General features: G+C 43.8%; 1 protein-coding gene across 1 annotated transcript in view; it reads right to left on the reverse strand.

Moving 5' to 3' along the window:
• The window catches only part of sorcs2 (sortilin-related VPS10 domain containing receptor 2), a 359,541-nt gene that overhangs the window by 249,671 nt on the left and 84,102 nt on the right, over positions 1-25,768 (reverse strand). The window contains exon 2 of the mRNA XM_080518964.1: positions 10,267-10,334. Coding sequence (XP_080375090.1) covers positions 10,267-10,334 — 68 coding nt within the window. The remainder of the gene's footprint in view (positions 1-10,266; positions 10,335-25,768) is intronic.

A 25,768-nucleotide genomic window follows, 5' to 3' on the forward strand; every position in this document is an offset into this window, starting at 1 on the left:
AAATCCAACTAAATGTGATTCTTTGGGCTTCGGCGTTTAATACCGAGGCACTTCCCTTTCATCCAGCCCTGGATTCCTCCACATACTCATTTCAGTGAGTTCACGGCTGTCAGGAAACAAGCGCGCCGAGAGCCGGACAATCTCAGATGTTCTCCGAGGTCCGACAAGACCACGAACATCAAAAGTTGGACGACTCCTCCTGCAGCGGTGTCTTTGTGCGTGTGGTCCAGGAGTTCTGGTGTCTCTTTGAATGATGGCTTCTAACAAGTCCGTGAAATTTGGTGAAAGATTGAAAGGGGGGGGAAAAAAAAAAAGAAAAGAGGAGGAAAGAAGCTTGTGTGTGAAGAGGAAGAACAAGAAGAGAGGTCGGTGGTAGGACAGCGTCTCCAGCTGTGAAGTCTCCGCCAGCTATTGGATCCCGTGGACATACGTTCACAGTTTTGACAGTAGCAAATGGAGAAGGGACTCCCCTCTCCCCGCCTCGCTTCCATTTTCCCCTCCAGCTGTGTGCAGATGCAAACCCGCGTTCTTCCTTACACCAGGAATGTCTCAGGAAACGTCTTCCAGATGGCACGAGCCCGCCGCCTCGCTCGGACGCTAAACGAGCCGACTCCCCCGTACGAACACGACCGCGCCACACGAACGGGCCGGAGCTCATGCTACGTACGGCCGCACGCTGCAGGGGAGTGCAGACGCCACGCTCTGGCAGCAGGTCGCTTCATCTTCCAGTCGATTTGAGGACCAATCAGATAGTGAGCCAAGTTCCCTGCACCTCCACGTCGTCTCGATTGTGCGAGCTGATTGATATTGGACATAATCGTGGCGTTGGACACCGAACAAGCTGCTCATATCCTGCTTGTACTGTAATTTTTTGGCTCTCTGGCCGTAAAATGATATTTTATAATCCTGTGTTGTTGGCCGCTACACAGAAGCAGTGTGGACGTCTTTGTTAATGGGTTTTAGTGTGTGTGTGTGCAGTGCTTGTCCAGTTGGAGACTAGTTTATGTTTGGAAATGTAGTTTAGTAAATGCTGGCTCTTATATCTGTCAGAAAGACTTAGATGATGCAAAAATAGCCCACAAAGGTTAAAAAATCTTTTTTACAATAATGCCGTCTCATCAACATCTTTACCGTGATTATCTCGGCAAATGAGAAGTGCTCATCAACACACATTCAGACAAAACTGTGGACAATATTTGAGAGGACTCGTCCTTTAGTGTGCATAGAAAGTCTTAGATCTTTGAGTACAAGTTGTGAAAAATAGGAAAAGACGAAACTGTTGCATTTATATTTTGAGAACGGCAAGGCCATTTACACGGCAACGTTTCAAGTGAAAACGCATCATTTTCATCTGAGAAAAATGTAGTTGGAAAACGATGTCAGTGTTGAAAGTAATACTTTTGTTGAGTGTACAATGCTCAATTCTCATCATGGCAGCATTTTTAAAAAAGGAACTCCGAGTCTTAGAGAAATAGTATCAGGCAGTCAGATAGGGACTCAGAGAAATTCTGCTATCAAATGATAATATTAATGTCTTCAGTTTGTGTTATATCCATTATGACCTCTTGTTTTTGCCTCCATGAATATATTGCGCTCTGACTGCATCTTAACCCCTTGAGCAACTCAAGGTGGAAAAAGTCCCGGAGGATCAATGTGACTGAGCTTTTAAAAACAAAGTAAATGATCCATCACTAAAGCGGCTTATTGATTCCTTCATTCCACCAGTTCAGCCAGTTTGTACAGTGCAGCTTGAGGTTTCTCTTCAACATGTCAAACGGTACCAGGCGTTACATTCCATCTGAAAAAGGTTTTCCGAGTTCTGAGGTCTGCCCGCGGTTCTACACTGAACCACGTTCACCGACCACCTCAGGTAGAACGTTTTGCCTACGAGGGTACCATCTCTCTCGCTCTCTCTCTCTGGATTCTGACTCTCCAGCTGTAAAATATGCATGGAGGAGTGCAGAGATGAGGTAGTGGAGGTTTGTGGAAGCGGGGATGAAGCGAAGACTTGATTAAGTATTTACGGCGCCCCGGACCATCTGGACCCAGGAAGAGACAACCGGGAGAACAAAGAGGGACGGAAAGACTTAAAATAAAGTGAATTAATCCAAAATAAACAGAGTGGAAGTGAGAGAAGGACAAGCGGAGGAGGAAAAGGAGAAGGGAAATGAAACATGCTGTCCTGATTAGGCCCGAAAAGCTTGTTTCGACTCGCGGCGTCTCTGGGTGCCGCTTGAGTTTGGGGAAAAGTGATCTGGACCCCGGGGAGGGCTAATCATCGGCACATTTGTAACGGTGGGAGGACTGCGAGCGCGCACTCCCCGAGTCTGAAATAAACTGATTAAGGAGGCATCAAAGTGGGACGTGAGCTGTGGCTGCGGTGCTCCCCTGCCCTCAAAGAGCCTCAAAGCTTCAAGAAAGAGAGGACGGGAACAAAGATACGCAATGTTGTTGTTTTTTTTAATCGCTGCTTTCACTCAATCTTCCACTGCCTTTCCACTCCGTTCTTGCTCATCGCTTATAAAGTTGCTCGCTGCGCTGCGGATGCTGATACAAGTGATTATTCATTCGATTCAGGAGCGAAGACAAAAACTCCATGAAGTATTTCACCGTGGTTCCTGTCGAAATCTGCCTCTGATTGGCTGGCACTCGGGAGCCATCTCTGATTTGGTCGGCTTTATTCAGGCCCGCGTTTCTTCCCCTCGTGGAAAGCTCACAATCCACCAGGGATTTTTGACCTCGCCAGTCTATCGTTGGCTGGTACGAGCCACAATCATTCAGCCTGGTTGGAGGACCGAGGCTGTGATTGCATTATTGTTGAAACCCAATTGGATTGGCCTCGCCTGATACGCCGACCAATCGTCACTCCCGATTCTTTCAAAACGCAAACAAATCGTATCACATCTTATATTATTGGAAGGCTGGTACTTGCTTTAGTACTTGATCAGCATAGCATCACGATTCAACTTGAAATCTTACACAGCTTTTTCCTTTCCTTCGCCAAGGAGGACATAAAACCTTTGTCTGAAATTAAGCCATAGCATGTTTTCGGTTTTGAGAAATGCTTGTTGTTGTCCTGTTGAGATCCGGTGTTAAACTGCAGGTGTCGGTCCAGTATGTCCTATAAGAGGAATAAATGGCCGCAATTATACAACCACCAGCGTCTTCCCTTCTCCCTCCATCAAACTCCACATCAGAATCAGACCGACACACAGTTTTTGTTACCGGCAGACACGGGTCACAAGTTAGTGAGTGAAACTCCGTAATAAGACCTGGAAGACGGTAACAATTTTGTCTTGCCTTGTGTTCTTTAACATTATGACATAAAATCATGGGCGCACCAAACTAAATATATGAATAAAGGCAGTTTTTCTTGAAGTAAAATATGTGTCATGTCCTGTGTCCATGTCGACCCTTGCAGTGGTCACAAATCTCTCATTTCTCTTGGTATTTAAGCCACAATGTGAGAAAAACAACACAACGTTGTACCAGCTTGGGTGCAGTAATTCAATAAAAGTGACAACTCTACCAAAAAACCACTTCCACCTGAAGAGATCTGGATCTAAATGGCTAAACTCAATATCCTAAAATGTTTCATGTCTGAAAGACATTTGATTTCAAATGAGAAGGTTTGTTTTTGGCAAAGAACCACCGACGGACTCAGACGACAAGGCTTCCCTCAAACACAAACGTCTTTTCCTGATCAGACACTGAACAATATTTTCTTCAGTGTCTCAGTTCCAAAAGGAGCACGAACTCGATTAGTGAAGCCACCTGATCCCATCTTTATTACCAGAAGGCTTCAGGCCCGGGCTGGATCGTGTGTGCAATATTTCAACGTCACCGTGCGAAAAAGCATTATGGGATGGATCCACCGACTGAATCAGATCATTTTATCCATGCAAATAAACCAGCGCTTCATTTTGATCACTTTGTTCAGCGTTCAGTAAACGAGACAACCTGATTCCACAGACACTCATCACTTTGAGTTCATAGTCTAAAGATCAAGCACCGACCCTAATCACCAGGAACATGAGGGAGAGCAGCAGGGTGGAAGAACTCAGGTCTAAATTACATCTGCGGAATCAGTATTTGATACGAAGTTCAATCCTGATGTAACTTCAGGGCTCCAAATACTTTGTGTTGCATGAAAGAGAACACAAGTATAATTTCTACCCCTGCAACACCAGTCACGACAATCTATTTGCAATCCTCAATCAATAACCCCCCCCCAGAAAAAAAAAAACCTTATGAATATCCAGACTTTAATTTGATGCAGCACAAATTTCCTCTTGTCTTTCAGTTTAGTTGCACTGTTCTGTTTGCTGTTCTGACCCAGTTCTGTCAGCGCTCATCAAAGCCTGGACCGCCTGTATCACCGCTCGTTGTAGCGTCTCTCTGATTGCTCTGCCTGTCGACGCTGCTTTGAGCAGCAGCGATTACAAAGGAGAAGAAAGCAGAAATTCTGAGTCGGAGTCCATGATCAGACGGTAGAAACGGGAGGAGGAGGAGGTGTAGATGTGTCCATCTGAAGTGTGATGCCCCCTACAGCTCAGCTTAAAGAAGCTCCAGTGACTCTTTTGATCCCCCACCCCCCCCCCCCCCCCTACCCCCTGCTGCTTATCTCTCTCGCTGTCAATCAGCTCATATGTTGCACACATTCCCACGTGCACAGCAGTCTACAAAGTCTTCGAAAAACACACGAATAGCACCACACTAGAATCACACATCGGCTGAAGCCAAACCAATCATTTACACACAAGTGGGATTCAAACAACAACAACAACAAAAATTGTTTCCTCCTTATTTGCATTTGGATTGAATCGCAAAGACACTTGGAATCTATATATTGGCTCCGCGGCTGTTTCATGCATGCGCAGCCCACGCAGTATCAGCAAGCCGTGTTAGCGGGAGCGCGGCGCGGTCGATCCACCATACGCAGCAACGCACGCCTTGTCAGACGATCTCTTCATCCATAATGAAACAGTGAAGCCACCCCCCCCACAGAGCGAGGGCTACCAACTCCCCCTTCGGATCTTCAAAAGACGTGTGAAGAAGGCATGAATTATGAATAACGCCTTATACCCTGGCACCGGAGCCCTGTTTATGTGAGGGAGTGATTAGTGCCGATATAAATGGAACATGTACAAGTTCCCGGGGTTAAATAACTTTCTGAGGTAATAGGTGCTTGAAAGCATCCAGCGTGGGCTGTTTAAAGGGCAACGGCGACATTTATGAAGCAACCCTGAGTCTGCTTTAAGGTTTTTTTATGGCAAATCTTAACCAGTATACACTTAAATACGTGGATTTCTTTAGGGATGCACCGATACCACAAGTACAAGAATGAGTACTAACCGAATACTGATTAAAATCCATTAAATGCCATGCGAAGCGTCTATCGACACGCTGAACGATACGCACTGTCGACTGAAGACTGACATGAAGCTTCCACCAACCACTATTCACTATTCACTCACAAGAGTTCAATTATGGACAATTATAGTAAATAAAGACAGTACACAACATTAAACGATTTCTAAATTATAAACTGAAATGAGTCATTGGGTGACATTAACTTCTCCATATCTCTGAAGCAAGATGAGCAATTTACAGACTTGCCTGACGGGTTGTTGCCGTTGTTATTTCACACGTCATTGTGTATTTCTCCATTACTGTGATTTGATTGGGGTTCTGCATTAAATTAAAACGAGTAGAGGGGAATAGTGTGTTAAACACTATAGACAAAAGGTTGTGTTTATTGCAGATGGAATCAAAAGTTTTACCTTGGGGTGGCCATTTTGAAAACTTCCCTTCAGAATCATGAAATTGACAAATTGATATTTTCATTGTTGGTTTGTGTTTTTTTGTTTCAGAAAAATGAAACACTTCTGAAATCCTCGAGGACAATCTGTCAAGCACTTTGCCATTTCATTGCATTCGGATGTAACGTGGGAATCCCCCAAAAAAACCCACAATCTCCTTTCCCTCTCTCTTTTCTACCGTTTAATTCACTTCATCTGTTGTTGTTTCTTCAGTCTTAGCCGGTAAAGAATTCCGTGTCAATGGCAGACGGTGAACAGCAGAGTTCCTGCTCTGCGTCTCGCTTGAGGACGCTGCAGCAGGAATCTCTGTCGAACCTGATATTGTCTTTCAAGTGACTTATGTCTTAAACACAGATCAAACTTGGATACGGCTCCAGAGTAAACTGAGCAGAAGGGGCTTGTAGATTAGACAAAGACGAGAGGATTTTCGACTGCATCGTGAGAACTGCGATGACAGAACTCATCTCGAGACTTTGTTGCTCCAAGTGGTGCCATAAAATACTCAGCAAAGCCTTTTGATCCTCAACCGAATGGAGCAGATGCGCTTTATTTTTTATTTTTTTTGGCGTGCCTTTGTGTGCTCGCTGTAAATATTTCTGGTTCTCGGATGATTGTAAAGATGATGTCAAGTTGTTTTTGCTTCATATTTTCTGAGTTACGGGACAGAATTCTGTGCTTTGGTGTGTTTTGATCAATCAGATAATTGTTGTAGGAGTTAAGCTAAACCTACTATTAGCAGTTTCTACTGATTGAAACCTCATTCAAAAAGAGCATTTAAAGGCTGTTGAATAGCTTTTTATTTAATCATTTGGCCCTTTTAAAAGAGCAGAGTGGCGACACCTCGTGATTAAAATAATTGTGAGTAATTGCGAAAGAATGTACTCAACACGACACAGTTGAAGTAAAAATAGAAAACGTTCTCTGGGTTTTCATTGGGTCTTTCTTTGACTGACCATCTTGAGTTCTGAGGTGCGTTATATTAATCAGCATCATGTTGTGGTAGATTGATTTGACTTAATCACTTTAGCTTGATTCATTCGCTTCATTACTCTGAAGACAAAATACTTGCAAAATTCAAAATCAGTCTCTATAACGATGCTAAAACTTGTCTTTTCTGGTCGGCGAGGAGTGAACTGAGGGAACACAGGAGGAATAGACTCCATATTCTATCTACCATATATATATATATATATATATATATATATATATATATATATATACATAACCACATTCTTATGCAGGAATCATTGATTAATGTGAACCCCTCATAAATGTCAGCACGACCAGAACAAATCACATCCACGCACCTCCTCTACCACAGGGATGTATTCTTTGAACCTTTTATATTACTCATATCCCACAAAATCAATAATGTAGGAATTTTTGTAATTTTCATTTTTCTAGACCTCCCTAATCCTTCACATTTGACCAGAGATCCTTATACGAGTGGTAAAATGGCGAAATATAGAACATTTTTATATTCTACTATTAAAATCCCTAAATGCTCTGGCTTTTTAAGTAACGGTTGGCAGCATCTCACCCTCTCGAACGAACGAGGAGCTACAACACAGCGAGGCGCCTGGGTAGGCATCCGGCGCGTCTCTGGGGTCCGATTCTTTGATTGCTGTAATTCACCTCTACCAAAGAAAAACACGACAGCGCTGCAGCTACAGCATCAATTATTGACCGCAGCCTGGACAAAACAGAGGATCCTATTACAAGGAAAACAGGACCTGTTGCACTACAGACAGTCAAATTCTCTGATGGACAAGTCTGAATCGTCTTCTTTAAAGCACATGCTCTATTTTTAACATGCATGTAACATGAGTGCCAAAAAAACACACAGGTTGGCGTCATTCACAAGCTGTGTTCGAACACGGGGCTTTGAACGAGCCATAACAGCCGGACGGACCGTGGCGGAGGGGAAAGAAACCACGATCACAAGAGAGCCGACACTGGTGCCAGAGCCAGAGGACAGGAAAAGATCTCAACAGCACCAGTGAAAAACAGCTGTGTGGTTCAGTTCGTGGGCTTTTGGTTACAATTAGTAAGGATATGCCTGAAAACGCCACAGCGTTTTGTCAGGAAATGACATTTCTTAATTTGGAAATGCAGAATTTAGCTTCTGGTGATGGACCGTCTCAACCAGAAGGAGGCCGTTCTTTATAATTCATGAGAAAATGCACAGAAAAGTATGTAGCCATGTTAATACACAACTGTTAAAAAACGATTTCCTTAAAATATATTGTCCATTAAACACGGCCTTCAACAACCGTATTGGATTTTAGGTGCTACAGCTTCACTTTTCAATAAAATGTCATTATTTTCCTGAATATCAGCAGCTGATAACAATGTGTTATTATGTGAAAATGCTGGAAGTTCAGTATTTAACCAAACTGTAGTACGAGTTTCGAAGTCCATGCATTTACGAATGAATCCAGGTGGGAAGTAAGTCCCGATCCAGCCTCGTCACAGAACAGCCTTAACTGATGGAGCCACTTTGGGAAATGTCTTACAAGCGAGTTTAGAGTTAATCCTGAGTTTCACTTTCCATCTATGAGAGTTGACAGCTCGTGATGACTGTGATTATTGTATACATGTAATTAATGTATTTATCTGATTTAATCAGGGAGTAGACGAGCGATTCACTCATTCATTCATTTTAGTCAAATTTTTTGTTTCAATGCCACTCCCGACAAGATTAGTTAATGCCTCAGGATCATATTTACTTTGCACTGATAAGAATTTTAAATCAAAAATATAATGTACATGGAAATACATGGTTGATGAGCACAATAAATGATGGACAACAAGGAAAATAATGTAAAAACAGCCTTTTACAGGCCAACGTCGAACACAAAATTCATCCAAAGTGCTTTCTCTTCACAAGTCCGTCTCAGGTATGTCCTCCAAACACACTGGGATTAAAATGACTTATTTAGTCATTTTCCCAAATGGGAGAAAATGAAAGTGACGGTCTGTTCCGCAGGGTTTTTTTTTCCTTGGCAGGTTGAATCCACATACATCAGCCGTCGGTGCTCAGCTGTGAAGGCACTTGTGTGTTTTGCCTACTGACACAAGACGAGTCTTTAGGGATCTCCAGGGACCTCCCCGTTCATTAACTCGGCTGCCCCGAAAACTTTTCCTCCTCTCCGTGTTGTTAACTTTCCCCCCGTGTGAAACCTGGCATCTTGATCTACGCTACCTGACAGGGCGAGACGGCGGGCCCATTCATCTTCCCCCATCTTTGCTCGTTTGATCCCCGGAGCCTTGGGACTTCAAAGCCTCCAGGCCAGTGGACTGCGGCTGTCCACGCACCGCACCGAACCGACAGAAACAAAGGAGCCGGGGTACGCCACCGCAGATAATACCAACCGAAAGAGAAAAACATGGTCCGATAGCCCCAAACAAACTTAATTTCATGGTAATTTCTGCTCTTTGGACAATGATCCCACCAGGCAGGGCCAGCAACTCCACTCTCTTCCAATTTAACTTGATTTCATATTAAATTCAAGCGTTTGTCATCTTCTTTTTCTCCTCCCTTCCTTTCTCGAGTGAGCTGTCCGGCAGTGGATCTCTGGCATTATTCATACATTGCAACAATTAAAACATCAACAGGGGCAAGAGGGAAAAAAATATGTACATTATTCATATCTGTCCTCCGGGGAGACGAGCAGTCAGGGCTAATGAGCGGCTGAAGCTTTGAAGCCATCGAGGCTTCAGCGAGGTGAAAGGCATGAATTAAGCGCCGCCATCAGACCCGTTTTGCTCCGCGCGGACCCGTTCTCGGCGGCTAATTTTAGCAAGCTTTTCAAATCGGGATTCTTTTTATTTTCCTCATTTTTATTGGCAAATTTGAACGATGCTAAGTCCCTTCTGCTATATTATCTCCAAGGTCAGGCTCAGTTACATAGAAACACTGCAGAAGCTGGCAGCGAGCGGGCCAAATTAATACTCCATGAGGATATATGTACGAACACAAGAAGTGCTTGTTGTCAAGTGGAGCGGAATGGATGCTTTGCTGGTTTTTTTTTGTTTTTTTAACGCCGGTAGAGAGGGACGTGAGGAGTGTTTCTGGCGAGCCGCAGCCTTTTATGCTCCACAGAGGAACTTCTGCCAGCCAGACTTGACCTCTTTCCCTGGCGCTGCCGGTGTCCGCCATCCTGCCCTGTGCCATGCTGATATGCTATCTGCCCAAACAGATGCTCGCCTTGGCCTCACAGCGCAGCTCTGCCGCCGCCCGCCCCCACCACAACACACTTAACATGTAGCTGCCTGCTGATGTTGTGTCCGCCCCGGATGCTACATCTCACCCTCGTCTCCTTGAAGGGACAGAACGGAAAGATGACCTCCACTTGCACTGACCTCACCGGTGAGAGGTGTGCACGGGACTCAGGGGCCAAATGTGACATAAAGACGTCCAGCTAGCCAGGTTCAGCCTTACCTCCACAGTGAGCTCTCCAGCACCTTGGTGGAGTCAGCGTGGTAGTACTTGGTCAAGATCAGGATGACCTGCAGGAGAGAGGAGACACATGTTGAGACACCATCAGACAGTAATAGCAATGAGGGTGAGGACTTTCATATCACAGAAATCAGCAGCCGAGACGTCGATGTGGTGAGACAATGAGAATGGAAAATGTATTCAGTTCATTTCGAGATCTTCAAGCATAACTCGGTTCATTTCAGTTTTGTGGAGATTTGCTTACATTACGTTTATCGTCATTGTGACAATAAAGCCAACAAATCAGAAGATTGTCACGAAACTGCAATTCATCATTAAGATGTTTAGCCCCTTGGGGCCTTTTGATTTGATTTTGATTTTATTATTCATTTCAGCTGTGCCTTCCATGACCACTAATTCAAATGCAGCTAATTCTTTAAGTAAATGCATATAGCGAGCAACAAGCTGATACCAAAAAACAGATATAAAACCGCATCGCCGTCCATTTATAAAGTGTTTTTACTGTCTATGCTCATTCAATCGACTTCAGGTTATCTCAAACATGAAACAATTCCAGCTGCTTGTGACTAAATTGCTTCATTTTCCACACCGATTACACGAGTTGGCATCTTTTTTCTTCATCGAATCAGTTTTACACATTCAGAAAGTCACTTAAATGGCCACAAAGTGGTTTCAATGAGTCCCATATGCGAGGAGAGGAGAGTCCAACAGAGAAACCTTCAGTGGTTGTCAAAAGTTTGAGTAAAGCAAAGTTTGCCACCGCAGGAGGGAAATGTTCACGTGGAGTTCCTGCTAAGTGAATAACTTTACATCGCGAATGAAGCCATCAAAAGGTGTTTTTGTTCTCAACCTCACCGAGAATCCCCGCCACTTGAATCAAACCCAACAGAAACTGGTTGGATAATGGCGGTGAGTCAGGAGCACAACTATTTCAATGGTCGCTGTTGCTTTGCCGCAATCTAACCAAAGTTCAACCAACCAAAATGTGAACATGTGATGGTGTCACGGTCAAGGTCCAGTGCATCTATTGTCTTCAACAATCATCAACAGCTAACTGAGCTGCCCAGCAGGTGGACGTGGTTCTTTTTTTTATCATATATTCATAAACGAGCCAGGAAACTCAAAGAACCGTCACAACAGCTGGTCGGGAATAATTTCCCTGAAACCATATGCCAATCTATTTCACTGAGCAAGCTTTTATAAAGCCACATCCTGCTAATCCAGAATCCTGATTGAATGTTGCGCAGGAGTAAATCTTAATTGCATTTTCAATAATTAAAGATTTCCTGCCAGTAGCAGAATTGTCTACCGTTTTTTTTTTTTCTCTTCATATAAGTGAATGTACAACTTTGCTATGTCTATCAGCTGAAGTGACCCATTTATTCATTTCTGAATGCTATGTAAGACAAACTGATGGACAGAAAGAGCCGTCAATACTCACGAGTTATATAGAAGCCTTAGGGTCAACTGAGGGAAAAAAGTAATAATTTAAGATCATCATTACTCTTCTTTACTTCATATATGGAAGCGATTGGTTATTGTTAGAGGCAATGTAATTCAAGAGAAGGTTGTGATCAATAATAATGTTCTAACGATCCCTGGTCAGTAAACAGACTTGGAAAGAAGTAGTCAATGTCTGTCCACGATTTAAACGAATCTCTCCTATTTGCATTTCAAGCAGAGGGGTGACTATCTGCACTGCTGCTGATTTCTATGCCGAGTTCTGTTTGAGAATACTTGACAAAAGTGAAAGTCTGAGCAAATAATGGTCTTGTTTGCCACAGCGGCTCCAGAGAGAGTTCACATGGAGCTTTTCCTCAGCGTTCCCCTTTATCGTCATTTCGACAAAGCTTAGACACGTTCATATTTGAATAGCAAATCCTTGTTTTCATGATTTTGCTTAGAAATTGGGGGAATTGATGGGGCTTTGGCTGCATGGTGTGAGAATATCCCTGAACTGGCTGCAGGCTGAGGGGCTTCTCTGTCTGGCGTTTGGTGATGAAAATGGACAGATACATCGAAGGCAAGGGGACAGATATGGTTTCACTCCAATGTTTCACACATTGTAAAAAATAAATATGAAAAACAAATGTATTATTCATACAGTGGAGACATCTTGGTCTGGGGCACAAGCCCCATGCGTGTACGTCGGATCAGAGACGCTTGTCTTTCATATTTCCGAGAACGCCTGTTCTTGACAGCAAAGTCTGCCGGGATTTGCGTTGCCATGGCGAGAGTGCCAATGGGTCAGGCAGCATAGTGGGGCCTGGAGGTGTGATTGACAGGCTGGCTTGGAGTTGTAGGTAGTGGAGCAAGAGAGACGAAGGAAAAAAATAGACCCGAGCCTGCCTTTAGGCGGAGGGGAGTTGACTGGCCAAGGGGTCCTGCCCAGAGGCGGCTGCCAACCGCTGGCTGTGTTAAAGGCGGCTGCTCCCAGGCTGCAAACCCACTGCAATATGGACACTGCCGATACATCTCAATGTGGGAAGCAGGTACAGGACAGCCTGTACCGCCATGTCCTATGTGGTGATAGCGAACGGTGACTCATTTCTGGCTTTCTTGAGCGTTGAATGAGAAAATACCCCGGCATGTTCCAGTCAGGGTGGCCTCTGAGAAAATGACAGGCAGCTAACAAGCACAAGGGGGCAAACATCTGCTTGATTTCTTTGTCAGATAGGATGAAAGCTGTGCTGTGTTACTCAGCTGACTTAATAAGGCACCTGGCTGCCGGCCCAGATATGGTCCTCAAATATGTTTCCATCCCTTGTCAGAATATTTGCTTCGATAAACCCTACACTCCAAGAGAGCCCAGTCCCCTCATGTGTCAGGGTGAAGCCATGAAGCCCAACGCATCAGGTTACGTCCACTATTCGCAAAGAAACCATACGCACTTTTTCTAAGACGTTCGGGCGTGGCGAGGCATCGAGCGACTTTCTATTCCCACACAAAACTTAAACTTGGTCAAAGCAGAGTGCCACAGCCCGGGGGGAGAAAGCATGAGCTTTGAGAGTTCTTGACGAATTTCCACAACAAAGCCTGCCATCAAAGCATCTCTGTAGAATATTGCCTCAAAGGAACCCAAAGTCAAGAGCTCAAAACCCCTGGTGGAGCTCGACCTCCAAACATGTTTATAGAGTCCAGTAAACCCAGATCAGAGGACGTTTCTCCCCCAAAGACCAAACGACAACAGTCCTTGCCAACACAGATACCATGCTCACATTGAGTATGTGATATAGTAAAGTATAACTCATCCACATTGTTGCCAAGTATAGTATATACCATAATATGCAATAGTAATACCATCATACTTGAGAAATTTGCAATGGTATTAACGATGTAATCGCAGATTTGATAACTGTATACCATGGAGTTTTTTATTGTACCACCATGCAAACAAGCATACTTTAAGGTATTTATACCAATACCATTCTATATACAAGCATAATTTTGACATTATGATTGTATATCATGACAATAGCACACTGTATTTCCATAACAATCCAATAGTGCTCTTGATAAGACCATTGTGAATTTGAAAAAAAACATAATATTTATAACAATGCTTTGAGTTTTTGACGGCACTATACTGTACGGCATATTTGACAAAGTACCAACGCCAATAAAAGTCATGGTAAAATGCCCTAATGGTAACCATAAACCCACCAGAGGCAGCCTTCACATCCAACCTGCTTTTCACCGCGGAGAAACTTTCTCCCTTGAAGAAAATTCAAACAGCTTCTTCATCTGAATTTTGCAAGTAAGCAATCGCGCGAGGCCCTCTGAGTCATCCCGGCGTGGAGCGAGTGTTCCCCGTTGGGTCGTTGGCCCTACTGTGACTCAACTGCCGCGTCTCTGGAAACAGGCTGTCCGCCCCTGCACAGCTGTCCTTCTCCTAATGAGATACTGGTGCAAAGCTTGACACTTTTAGCATGCAGGAAGAAAAGTCCCCTGATATGAGGATTAAATCTTCCACGCTTCAAACTTGGTTGCAAATGCCTTTCCAGACATATTTGAGGTGCTATGGAGCCAATTTTGGCTTCCGTTTTTGTCATTTTTATTTTTATTTTGTGTGTATAAAGTTGAAATCATCAAATCTGACACAAACAGTTCAGCAGGTCTTATTAGTGTTTCATTTCATTCTATTTATTTTTGTATAAGCTGCAGCGTCACTTCTGGTCACTTGATGAAATGCAAATTATCGTGAATTTTAAGGGTAACAATTTAAAGTAAAAATGCAAAGGTGTAGTAGTGTTTTGGTTGTTTGTTTACACAAAAATAGTGCTGGGAGCTGCTGAAAATACAACTTTCATGTTGTCCATGTACTGTTAATGTTTATAGCGTATTGTTCCTGGTTTCTACCCTCATTTTCAGAACATGGCATGTAAACACGAATCTTTTCTGAAAGAAAAATGCAAATCCGATATGTCTTCACTTGAAATGTCGTCGTGTAAACAGGAACTAAGTTTAGATAGAAACTACATTTAGTTTCTCCAATTTGTGAGAAAAACAATGGACTTAGATTACAGCTCATGCAATCATATTACCACTATGGAAGTGACAGCAACAGCCATGTATAATCTGTTGCTAAGATAGAGTTCCAAGAATAATAGAATGTTAACCATATTTTCAGGTGGTTATTTCTTGTTTAAATTTAAGCACAGGAAGCCGAGTCTTGAGATTCAGAAAAGACTCCTAGTTTGGTTTAAAACAACTGTGATAACAACATCTGCATTGTTTGTATTAACATAAGGGCACTACTTCGAGCAGTAATGTACTAGTAACTGATCATGCTTTTTCTAAGCATGTTATGTCTGGCTTTAGACAGAACATAGGGAACCTGCAGCCTGTCGTGTACATGTGTGATATTAACATACGGGCACAGAATCTGTGATAGATTAGCAATCTGATGCAATAATGTGACGTTTTACAAACTGCAACAACAAAAATGCACAGAGCTTACAGTGACTCTGCAGAATAACTAGAGAACAAGTCGAAAATTCAGTTGGCCAGTTCCCTGTAATGCCTGTTTTAAATATGCATATGCGATTATTGCTTTCTAAGCGTGGCCTTCGTCAGATCACATCCTCTATCTTGCGTTCAAAACCGGGACGGGAAAGAAGTCTATCAATGCACCAGCCCCGGGAGACTCCGCCATGCATCCTTCTTCCAAATGCCAATGCTAATAAAATATTCTGCCTCTCCGTCCCGACGTGGAGACGGTCCTCAAGGCCCGGATTCTGTTCAATTGGAAAATGATTTTTCTGTAGGGATGAGGAGGACAGGACAGGGGATGTATTTGCCCATAAATCACTACAGGCAGGAGGCAGAAGAGAAAACGCTCGTTTGGCCGCGACTCACCAAACCACACTGACAAAACTGCTGAACGGCGCACAAGCCAGATTCCTGCGTCGCCTCCAGTGTACGGAGCAGTGCGTTAAGACAACAACTTGGCAGCTTGTAGCTACAGCTCATTGGACTGACGGATAAAATTGGCACCGGTTAAGAATCCAACCGAAGTGGCATCACAAAAATCCTTTTTTGGGAAATGCAACCCCACGGCAGTGAGCTGTAATTCAATACAACTACATCAGAGAGCCATAGCCTACAGTCAGAAAGTGTCTGGAAACATGTCGAGCTCAGGCAAAAGAAACATGGGAGCTCATTTTTCTCGTAAGCGATGACAGGAAAAAAAAAAAAAGTCGGTCCTGCTTTGACAAATTGAAAGACGGTTTGTGATCAACTCTATGGTGGAATATGAGGAAGAGCGTTGTTCCATCTCTATCTCATAAAACCGTGACCACATAGTCTGCCACTGTGGGTTTATTGTTTGTAAGCTGGCCGACAATAAGCCCAATGGGATCTATTGGGGGGGAAAGTCAACAGGGTGGTGAAGACCCCTGGATGACTCCAAGCGTGATCTACAAGAGACCCCATTGAGAGTCAAGTTCATAGCCATGTCGGCCACTGTTCCGACAACTGCCGTTTGTCACCCCCAGCGTGCCCCAGAGACATTCCCATCAACTGCTGTGTCAATGGATTGCTATCAATTGGCTATTGAGAAGACAAGAAGAGAGTGGAGAATGTTAAAGGATGGCAGAGGGCGGAGGGTGGAGGGCGGAGGGCGGAGGGTGGAGGGTGGTGAATAAAGACAGACAGACTCCAAGGCTCTGTAAAAAGAATGCACTCTTTCATTTTTAAAGTGAAAACAGTGAATTGCAAGTACTCTTTGGGAGTGTGTGACACCCCCACCTCTTCCCTTCGGGGTGCTTCACATTCTCCAGGAACAGACCACACGCATAAACAATTCATCACTCAGTGGAATAAAAGGGAAGAAGAACTCAGTTTTTTTGTGTGTCTATTTTCTAGAAAGAGACAAAAAGAAGAAGAAAATGAAAAGAAGCCCAATTTAGACTCTCTGAGACACAAAAGTAAATTCCACGCTGATTAAATTGGGGGAATGACTTTGTCCTGACTCTTTGACACCATCCGGTTCACTTTTCTTCATCCCCTCTCAGGCAGACACACACGGACACCCAGACACACTGGAGAAGCATATGCTCTTGCAATTCCTTCAATTTCTTGTGTTTGTACGTAACCTTGATTTAAAGCGACCTCCATTTAAATTATTTTTGGAGGCTGTTTGCCTCGATAGAGACTCACATAATTGTTATTCAGAAATGGAAAGCTGACTTGCATCAGAAAATAAACCACAGAGTTTGAAACCGTGCGTTGCAGTAACACAGCCTGCGTTTCCCTTTACCCCGGATAGCGTTGATCCAGACCTGCGCTTGGCCACCCAGTATTCTGGACCACTGGCTCCCAACCTTTATAGACTGTGAAGGCTGTCGACCCCAATACGACTTCTGATTTGCCAAAGGCATTACAGTGAAACCAATCGCTAGTAAAAACACCAACTTTCTTTCAATGGTCTAATGTCGAGGTATGTTTTGTTTCTGACCAATTAAAGTACATAGTCTTACTCACGTCAATGCCTTTTTGGTAACATTGACATGATTTATGGCAAAACATAACACAGAAATCCAAAAAAACCTTGATACGTCACCCAAAACTTTTGTGAAAGTTTAAATGAGTGTCTAAGATTGACGGAAATATCTGTACTTCTCAAACTACACACACACACACACACACACGCACACACACACACACACACACTTCCCCATTAGCCCCTTCCTTCACATTCACAGCAGTCACGCTATTGGTTCAGGACCGAGTGGTCACATCTGGCTGGAGCAGTTTTCCACTTGGACCTTGACCACGCTCTTTATCCGAGGCCAGCCGGTGACCCACACACTCGTCACTATTTTAACAGTTAGCGTTAGATTGCCAGCATTCATAAAAGCGTTCATGCGGCGAGGAGGGAAGGGCAATTACATGGATCTGTGCTTCTGCTCGCCTTGCGCTCTGTCCGCACACAAAAGACTTGTGCTGACCTCACCTGCCAAAGTCTGTCCAAGATGTTGGAACAGTCTTTAGACCAGCAGGGAAATGATTCTTCTTCTGTAACGACAGTACCGCAGTGTCTGCAGAAAGTAGAAAAACCGTTGAGATGGGTCTACTTAGAAATAATAGTTAGGTCGACAAATGTTAAAATGTCATAAGTAGCAAATTACTTATAAGGCACAATATTTCAGAAGGGTTTGTTTGGTTCAGGTTTTCATCAGTTCATTAATTCACTTTTTTTTTGTGAGAATCCAAATGATTTATTTCTCCCTTTTGTCCTCCTACCTGTTCAACCTTACATTTGTTATTTCCTCCACCTCTTTCATGTCTAATGGGCATTCGCTTGTTATCATCTTCTCTTTTTCAAAATCTCCATGCTTCTTTAAGTCTCTGAGGCTTTCGCCTCCTTCCTCTGTTCTCCCATGAATATCCCAGCAATCGCCATAATTGGGCTGTGATCAAATTGGCGGCCTGTGTTTTTTTTTTTTTTTCTGAGGAAGACACTGGAACGGTTGGGGCTGTTGATGTTCGCATGGACACACGTGCATCCTCCCCCGGTTCTTCCCTTTAAATTGCAGGATTACGTTCACAACAACAGGCTATTTTCGGAAACACGCTCCACTGAAATTGTAGTGGAGCCAAAGGGGGAAGGGGGGGGGGGGAGGGGGGGGGGGGGGGGGGATCATCAAGCACATTTTAAGCATCTATTCCCAATCACATATCATTCACTCATACAAATACAGATTCCAGCACACGGTGTTAAGAGGATAATTTTTGCCCGGTGAGGATCCGGTACATTGACTGATTCTCTATCCGAAAACTAATTGGACCAACAAGACTGAGGGAGCCCAGTTCCTTAGATGTGTGATAATCCACTGCTGGGAGCCCGAGGCCTTTGAGACTGAGGAAGAGCGAGGTGGGGGAGGGAGGAGAGGCGATAAAGAGAGATATGGGATATCGTCAGAGACGAGAAGATAAAAGGAAAATGGCCTGAGACCGAGACAAAGAAGAGAGCTGAGAATTGATAAGTTGGATGAAAAGGAGCGACGTCTCACCGAGAAAGACGGAGGAATTATGGCCGGGGGAACGACAAACTGGAGAAAAAGGAGGGAGGACTGGAGATGGATGAAGGAGGCGACCAGGAGTCTCAGGCACTACAAATAAAATGGGGCATGGCGTTTGGGAGCGGGGAGGTCGTAATGCAGGACCTAATCGATGAGGCGGAGGGATTGAGACGAGATTTCTGGCCCTGAATCCTGCCCATTGATTGGTTGGCTTTCGCCGGGACGGGGCAGTGGGGTTCGGCGGGACCGCTGGGACCGGGAACCGAACTCAACCCACCGCTCAGTAATCAGTCCTCGCCTTGGTGAGGAAACTTGATGGAGTTCGTGACCTTAACTCAACTTGTGCAGGTGGATAAACAGGAGCCAGAGCACATTTTCAGGCTTATTTCTAAAGTGAGGCACCGTGTAATGAAAGCACATCTGCAGCGTCTCTCCCCACAGAGCCGCCATGAGAAAAGCGCTGACATCAAGGGTTGGAATCACACTTGATCGTAAAGAAGAGTTGTATAGAAACTTTTGGAATCATTACCCTTGTGCTTTTCATGAAATTCTTTTCATAAATGTTGTAGTTTAACAATGCGAGAACTGTTATAATGAGGACGTGATTACAGAAAATGGCATGGAAGCCTAGATGAGGCCATAAAGTAAGTTTTGGACATAAATGAATGCGACAGAGCAAAACATAGACAAAGAGACAAAGAGAGAAAAACGCAATGGTGAGTTCGGATGTTTCTATTTGTAAGATCCAATTTAAGGAGATCAGATGTACATGATAGGAAGACTACAGCAATTAAAAAACAACCGACGCAATAAAAAGTTTGCTTTGAAACATGTTTTCATGATTTTAGTGGTTCAAATAAAACCAAATTTTCAAAACAAGCCTCATAAAATCACGTGTTTCGAGCAGTTGGTTCGTGAGAGTATTTTTCCACACTGCTCTTCAGTGTTAGAACATCTGAATCATCAGAAAAAAAAAGCTTAATGTGAAAAAATGACCATATTATTTAACCATTGGATGCCTCCACATTTATTTTAACACAACATAAATATTCATCATGCAGCTGAATGTTACAAGACAATAAACCGGTTTCAATCAAAGTATCACGTAAGAACAGTTTGTAAATTGAATCTAAAGAAAACAGTGCTGTCGGGTAAATTCAGGTGAAAGCATCTAAACTGTTAAGTGTGGTACTATGTGGATCAATAGAACAATAGACCCCACTAAAAGTGTTTTTGTTTTAGGGGGCAATTTCTGTGTCCCAAAAAAAATCGATATTTAGACTGGATTTCCTCAATTTCGTTGAATGTGTTTTTTGTCCATTGCGGACGAAAGCTACACTGTTTACAGAACCCATCTATCTTCGGTTGGCAGGAACCACTTGCTCTTTTGGTAACATAAAAAAAGGCTGTAGACATGCCACGCGGTGGGGCGATAAGATCAGGTCAGTGGCTGAGATGCTTACTGATAATGAAGGATGTTTTTCAGCGCTGGAAACTACAGCTGCTGCTGAAGCGGAATAATCTATGGATCAAATACGAGATATAATTTTTAGCTTGCCTTTTTGAAAACAGGAACACTTTGTAGACGTTGTTATTGACTGTGTATGAGTGACGGTTTTCTCAGTGTCAGATCAGGAAAAAAAATCAGTGGTTGCTGTCTTTATGTGTCTGCTGGGCTTCAAGTATAGACAGTTGATCAGAGCCAGACAAACAAGGCTGACACGGGTCAGTTCAGGAGACACATACGGCCTCGATGTTTAAAATTTACAAACTCGAAAGCCCCGTTTACACAACAATGCTTCAAGTGAAACTGCATCGTTTTTGTGTTTTCATTCCTCAAAGGTTTTGCATTTGCACAGGAGCATTGTTGTTATTGTCCATCTACTGAGCATGTGCAGAGGAATAGTTGTGTTTTCTGCTTTTTCCCTGTGTTTTTGAAAAGTGGCATTTATCCCCATTTTCACAGAGAGGGAGTTGAGGCAGTTTTCAAAAAGTTGCATTGCCAGTGCTCTGAGCCCAATATTCCCCTGTATTTCCGTACAAAGAGAAGATCCTGAAAATACTCGGATTGAATGATGTTAAAGGGGTCATATTGTGCAAAATTCACTTTCTGATGATTTTCCAACAGTAATAATCGTCCCTATGCCTGGAATGACGCCCCAGATATGAAGAAAATCATCTCTCTCAACTGGAGAGGCAACCAGCCAATCAGAAATCAAACCCTATATAGTGTCATCGGGGGTCTAGCCAATCACAATCAAGGTAGGCTCCTCCCCTTTGAATCCTCCCACAATGAGGCAGCTCTGCTGTGGCACATGGCACCACAAGAGGAAGTACTTCCTCCTCTTCTCATAGATGGGCGTGTGTGGGCGGAGCCAGTCCAGCTCACACAGACACAGCAGATTCTGAATGCAGCTCCTATGATCCAACATTTAAATGGAGGGAAAATCAAGGAAAAGCTGGATTTAGGGAAATACATTTTGAATTCAATGACTTTGGACCATCGAGACCATATGAATGTGTAGAAAAGCTGGATAATATTTGTCCTTTAAAATACCTGAAATATCTTCTTTTTTTAAGTGCAAGTCTGTTTAAGAGTTCCAGCTAATTCTATTGAAAATAAGCATTAATGTAGTTCAAGACTTTGAATTGGCAATCAAGTAAAGTTAAACGTCGCCTCTTGCAGGTCATGTCAGGCCGTCGGGCCGTACGTCTCACAGTAACGTTCAACAGAAAGACTCAATCACTTTTCAATGTTTTTTTTTTTACTAATTTCCACAAATTCCACATATTTCCACTCACACCATAAAATATTGATTATAGTTGCCTCAATAATTGAAAATCTGAACAAAAGATCCCAGCAGTGTTGACAAAACAAGAAGTCGTTCTTTTTCAACCGCCCTGTCGCTTCCCATTTTCGCTTGGTGCCACAAACTTCAGTGAAGACTTGACGATCCGCTGACCGACTTTGTGTAAACGGTTCCTTTGATCTGGGGTGTGTTTCACCGCCGTGTTCCCGACGTGCCGCCGAGGCTCGGAGACGCATCAGAAAGCCGAAATCTTTGAATCCGCAAACAGTGACACCATGTAATTTTTCAGTCTCTTTTCATGCAGGCTGTTAGCGGAATGGAACTCTGACGTCGCCGCCGACTAAAAGAGGCCGCTGCTTCAAACGCGGGACGAAAGACGGACTCAGTAGGCAGATTGGTGTCTGCGGGGACTCCTCTGCTGCTCCCCGCCAGGTAGGCCGATGAAGAGTTGTAATCCTGAAGCCACAACATAACCTTTGACGGCACAAATATTGGAGACACAAATCTCCAAGCTGAGGGTGAGAGTCTCCACAATACGTTGTGTGAATTTAGATAAAGAGATGTTTTTAGGTGGAAGAAAGCAGCGGGACGGAATAAGATCTCCATCTTCTAGTTCTTATTGTTTGCACAAACCAGGCCCAAAGACAAGATTTTAAACTCCATTTTGACCACCTGGGTGGGACAAATGGCTGGTGAAGGAGGATTCTTCACATCGTGATGTCCATTCAAACCCTACTTGATGTGGTACCTAAGTTTATGGCATCCATTTTGCATGTGTAGCATAAATAGGAAGAGCACTTGTTAAAATAAAAAAAATACAAAAAAATAGATTGTCTCCAAGATATAATCTCTTACTGGTCCTGCAGGGGGCAGTGTCGTGTCGAAAAGAGTTGAAATTGAGCAAATTTCTCATTCCACTTTGTTGAAGTGTTTGACTGTCGGGGATTTGATCATTCTCAGAAAGCTTTGTTGTAACTATGACGGCGTCATTAAATGCCTCCAGAGCCACATCATACAACTGATTCTACGGGATGAGCTCGTAAACTCGTCGTTTATGGCGAAGTTAGTTTTGCTTTCTTTAATGAGCGAGCAGGGAGTTTGCAGCCTGCACTGTCATCCGTTGCTGGCGGGTTTTTTTTATTTGTTTATTCAAACAATGAGTCCGTGATTAATATATTTAATCATCCAGCCCGTTTGCTTTGAGAACCTCATTAACATGCCACTCCGGTTCCTTCCGGCGTCCGTCCTGACTACCTTTGCTGTCACGGCGGCATCGACTGCGGCCTCCCGTCCTGGAGCTGCAGCCCCCTTCAGTGGATACAGCTGCTCTCCACCGCTGAACAGCTGTCGCCTTGGCATTATCGTAATCCCCGTCCCTCTCTCCCCCTGTCTGGAGCCTCCGTCTCATCCTTCCTCTTGGTTTTGCACCATTTCTTTTCTGGTTTTAACCGGAATTCTTGCCTCGTCATGACCTCGACTTCACCTCTTTTCGGGCCCGTGGTTTACTTTGTATCTCGACTCGGCGAACGCAAAGTCTCAAACCACACATCATTAACAAACGAAGCTATTACCAGTCGCCTGAGATTGTTTTGTTAATGGGAGTTAAAGATGATGGTGTGCAGAAGTGTAACCGGAGCGGAATGCAACATTAAATACAGAGGGAATACTTTCAGGGTCTAATTTGCGCAAATGTATTCGAGGAGCTTCTCTAATTACGCGAAAGAGATACATTATTAATCCATGTACATTATTAGACGCTGTGTTTCTTCCCTGTTTCCGCCGTTCAAGCGCAGTTCACCCTGCCCCGCGTGAAGTTCCACGTCTTAATGAGCTGTAAGGAAATGGCAGTTATGTGGTCCTTGTTATTTAATGTGTTCACACTCTCAAGGAGTGCCACATTTCTAAAACTCCACATTTGGTCACCGTTAACGCGAGTTCACGGGGCAGGAGAGCGGAAATTAACAGTGAGTTAAAATACAGCCAGTCAAAAGCCACAGGAAGATATTACGGACAAAATATTATAAATAAACGAGGATGCACCAATACGATAACAGTATCAGGTGTCAGGACCGATACTTGTACTCCTCACAGAACTACGAAACAACACAGTGAGTTTTACGTGACATCGCGCGTCAACAACCTCGGTTTGGACGCGTGCATGGACAAGACGCACATTTGTTTGAAAACGATGACGTCGCATTTGGTGTAATGAGGTGAGATGTCAAATTTTTCCAATACAAGGACTTTCTACATTTTTAGTGTCTTTCTGTGGCAGAGCTACAGCGCCACCTACAGGCCTGGCATGTGCACTACATCATTTTGAGTCATTTTTATGGTGTGGATGTGATCTTTTTGGCGAGTGTGGAAACGGCCTTAGCCAGATGTTGCTAATTAATTTAACAGCCCAACTTTCAACCATGCTACATGCTACATGCTAAAAAAAAATTCGAGGCAAACACACTACCGATGCTACATGCAGACATCATGTATCAAATTAGGCTTTATGGCATTAAATAAGTACTTGTATCGATAGCCGGTATCAGCCAGTAGCTAAAGATTAGCACTCGCCCTTTAAGAACGCGATATCCCAAAAACTGACTTTAAAATTAAGAATCATTTGCGTTGAAAAATTGGCTTAAATTAATCAAACCCGTGCTGGACTGAGAAATGCTCACAGTTCCACCCTTCCGTCCGCCAACCTGGACTGTTCTCTCGGTTTGCATTGACCATCTGATATGAAGCTTCACTTTGATAGATTGCACATTGATTGCAGGCGTGATCGATACGACTTGACCATGGCAAGCACTTAACCTGAATCGATTCCGTTTTGACGTCCGCGCCGGGTTTCCCCAACAATCAATACGCAGACTATGCTAATTATACTTAGCATGTGGCAGAGGAAGGATGTCATTAAAGCCGTGAGTGGATTCACAGCCCGCGATGTATCATAACATTTAACTGATACTGAGGCCGCGGCGCTTGTAATAGTGCTTCAAAGATCCCACTGGACCATAATGCATCATTATAATGAAGACGGTCATAAAGGGTGTGTGCCACAAAATGAAAAGTGCATTGATAAAACATGTCATAATGGCTTTTCAAGCCCTGTTGCACACATTTAGAATGGATCCTCCCGAACAGCAGAAATCACTTTTGCCAATTGAAAATCAGGTTGCGGTCCCAACACTCAACAGAAGTAGGTGTAATAGACAACAGAAATCACTTCTTATACCCGAAACCTCCTTTGAGGACTATTTCGGGCCTACGAGGTCGAGAACAGAGGGCTCTGCAAATACATTAGGAGCAACACGCTTGGAGCAACCAAACGGAGCATTAACACGGCTAATTGAGTTTGGTGCTTTTTGGCGAGGACGCTTCATTGCCCGTCTGCTGAAGCAAGGCATGTTGTCTCAACGCAGACTCCTGAGATCCTCCCGTCTGACTCTCTGTGACTCTGATGGTGGGGGCGTTAATTGGGGTGAGAGGTGTTGTAACAACATAATAAAGTCGCTGTGTGTGTGTCTGCTAACCTGTGTCTGACAGCTCGGATCCCACCAGCAGGTTGATTCGGAACAAGCGACGCGAGTGAGGCCTTTGTAAAGTGCGGAGGACGTTACTTTCACTGGATTTGCGAGCCGACTAATCACATATTTAAGGCAAATTGGCGCACTGCATCGTTGACAGTTTACAAGAACGGGGAAAACAGGAATGGAGGGAAATCGGTGCACACCGGCTGCATCATGCAGTTTCTCATTGTTCGGGAGTCGTGCTGAAGGATTGTCTACCGATAGTGGCAGCTCACGCTATTAGTCATTATGGAAACAAACTGGCTTTTCATTATCAGCACAAAATGCAGTTGAGGATGCACTTTCTGTTCCAAGACAGAGAAAAAAAATAAAAGTAGAGGGAAGGAGTAAACATGTACACTTTTGTTTTCCATACACAAACCCGCTGCATAAATCCTCCTTTATTTGTTCTGCTTTCACACATTCTGTGCCGCAACAGACCTCTGTGTGAGAGCTGAGCGGTCCAATACAAGCACTGTCGTTGTCGAACTCTAAAAGACGCTACACACATTTGTCCCGAGTGTCTTTAAAGCATCTTAACACTCGAAAACCTACTGGATTAAAAGTAAAGCGCAGGGGGATT

Source organism: Blennius ocellaris (genome assembly GCF_963422515.1).
Source record: "Blennius ocellaris genome assembly, chromosome: 23".
In the NCBI taxonomy this organism is placed as follows: domain Eukaryota; kingdom Metazoa; phylum Chordata; class Actinopteri; order Blenniiformes; family Blenniidae; genus Blennius; species Blennius ocellaris.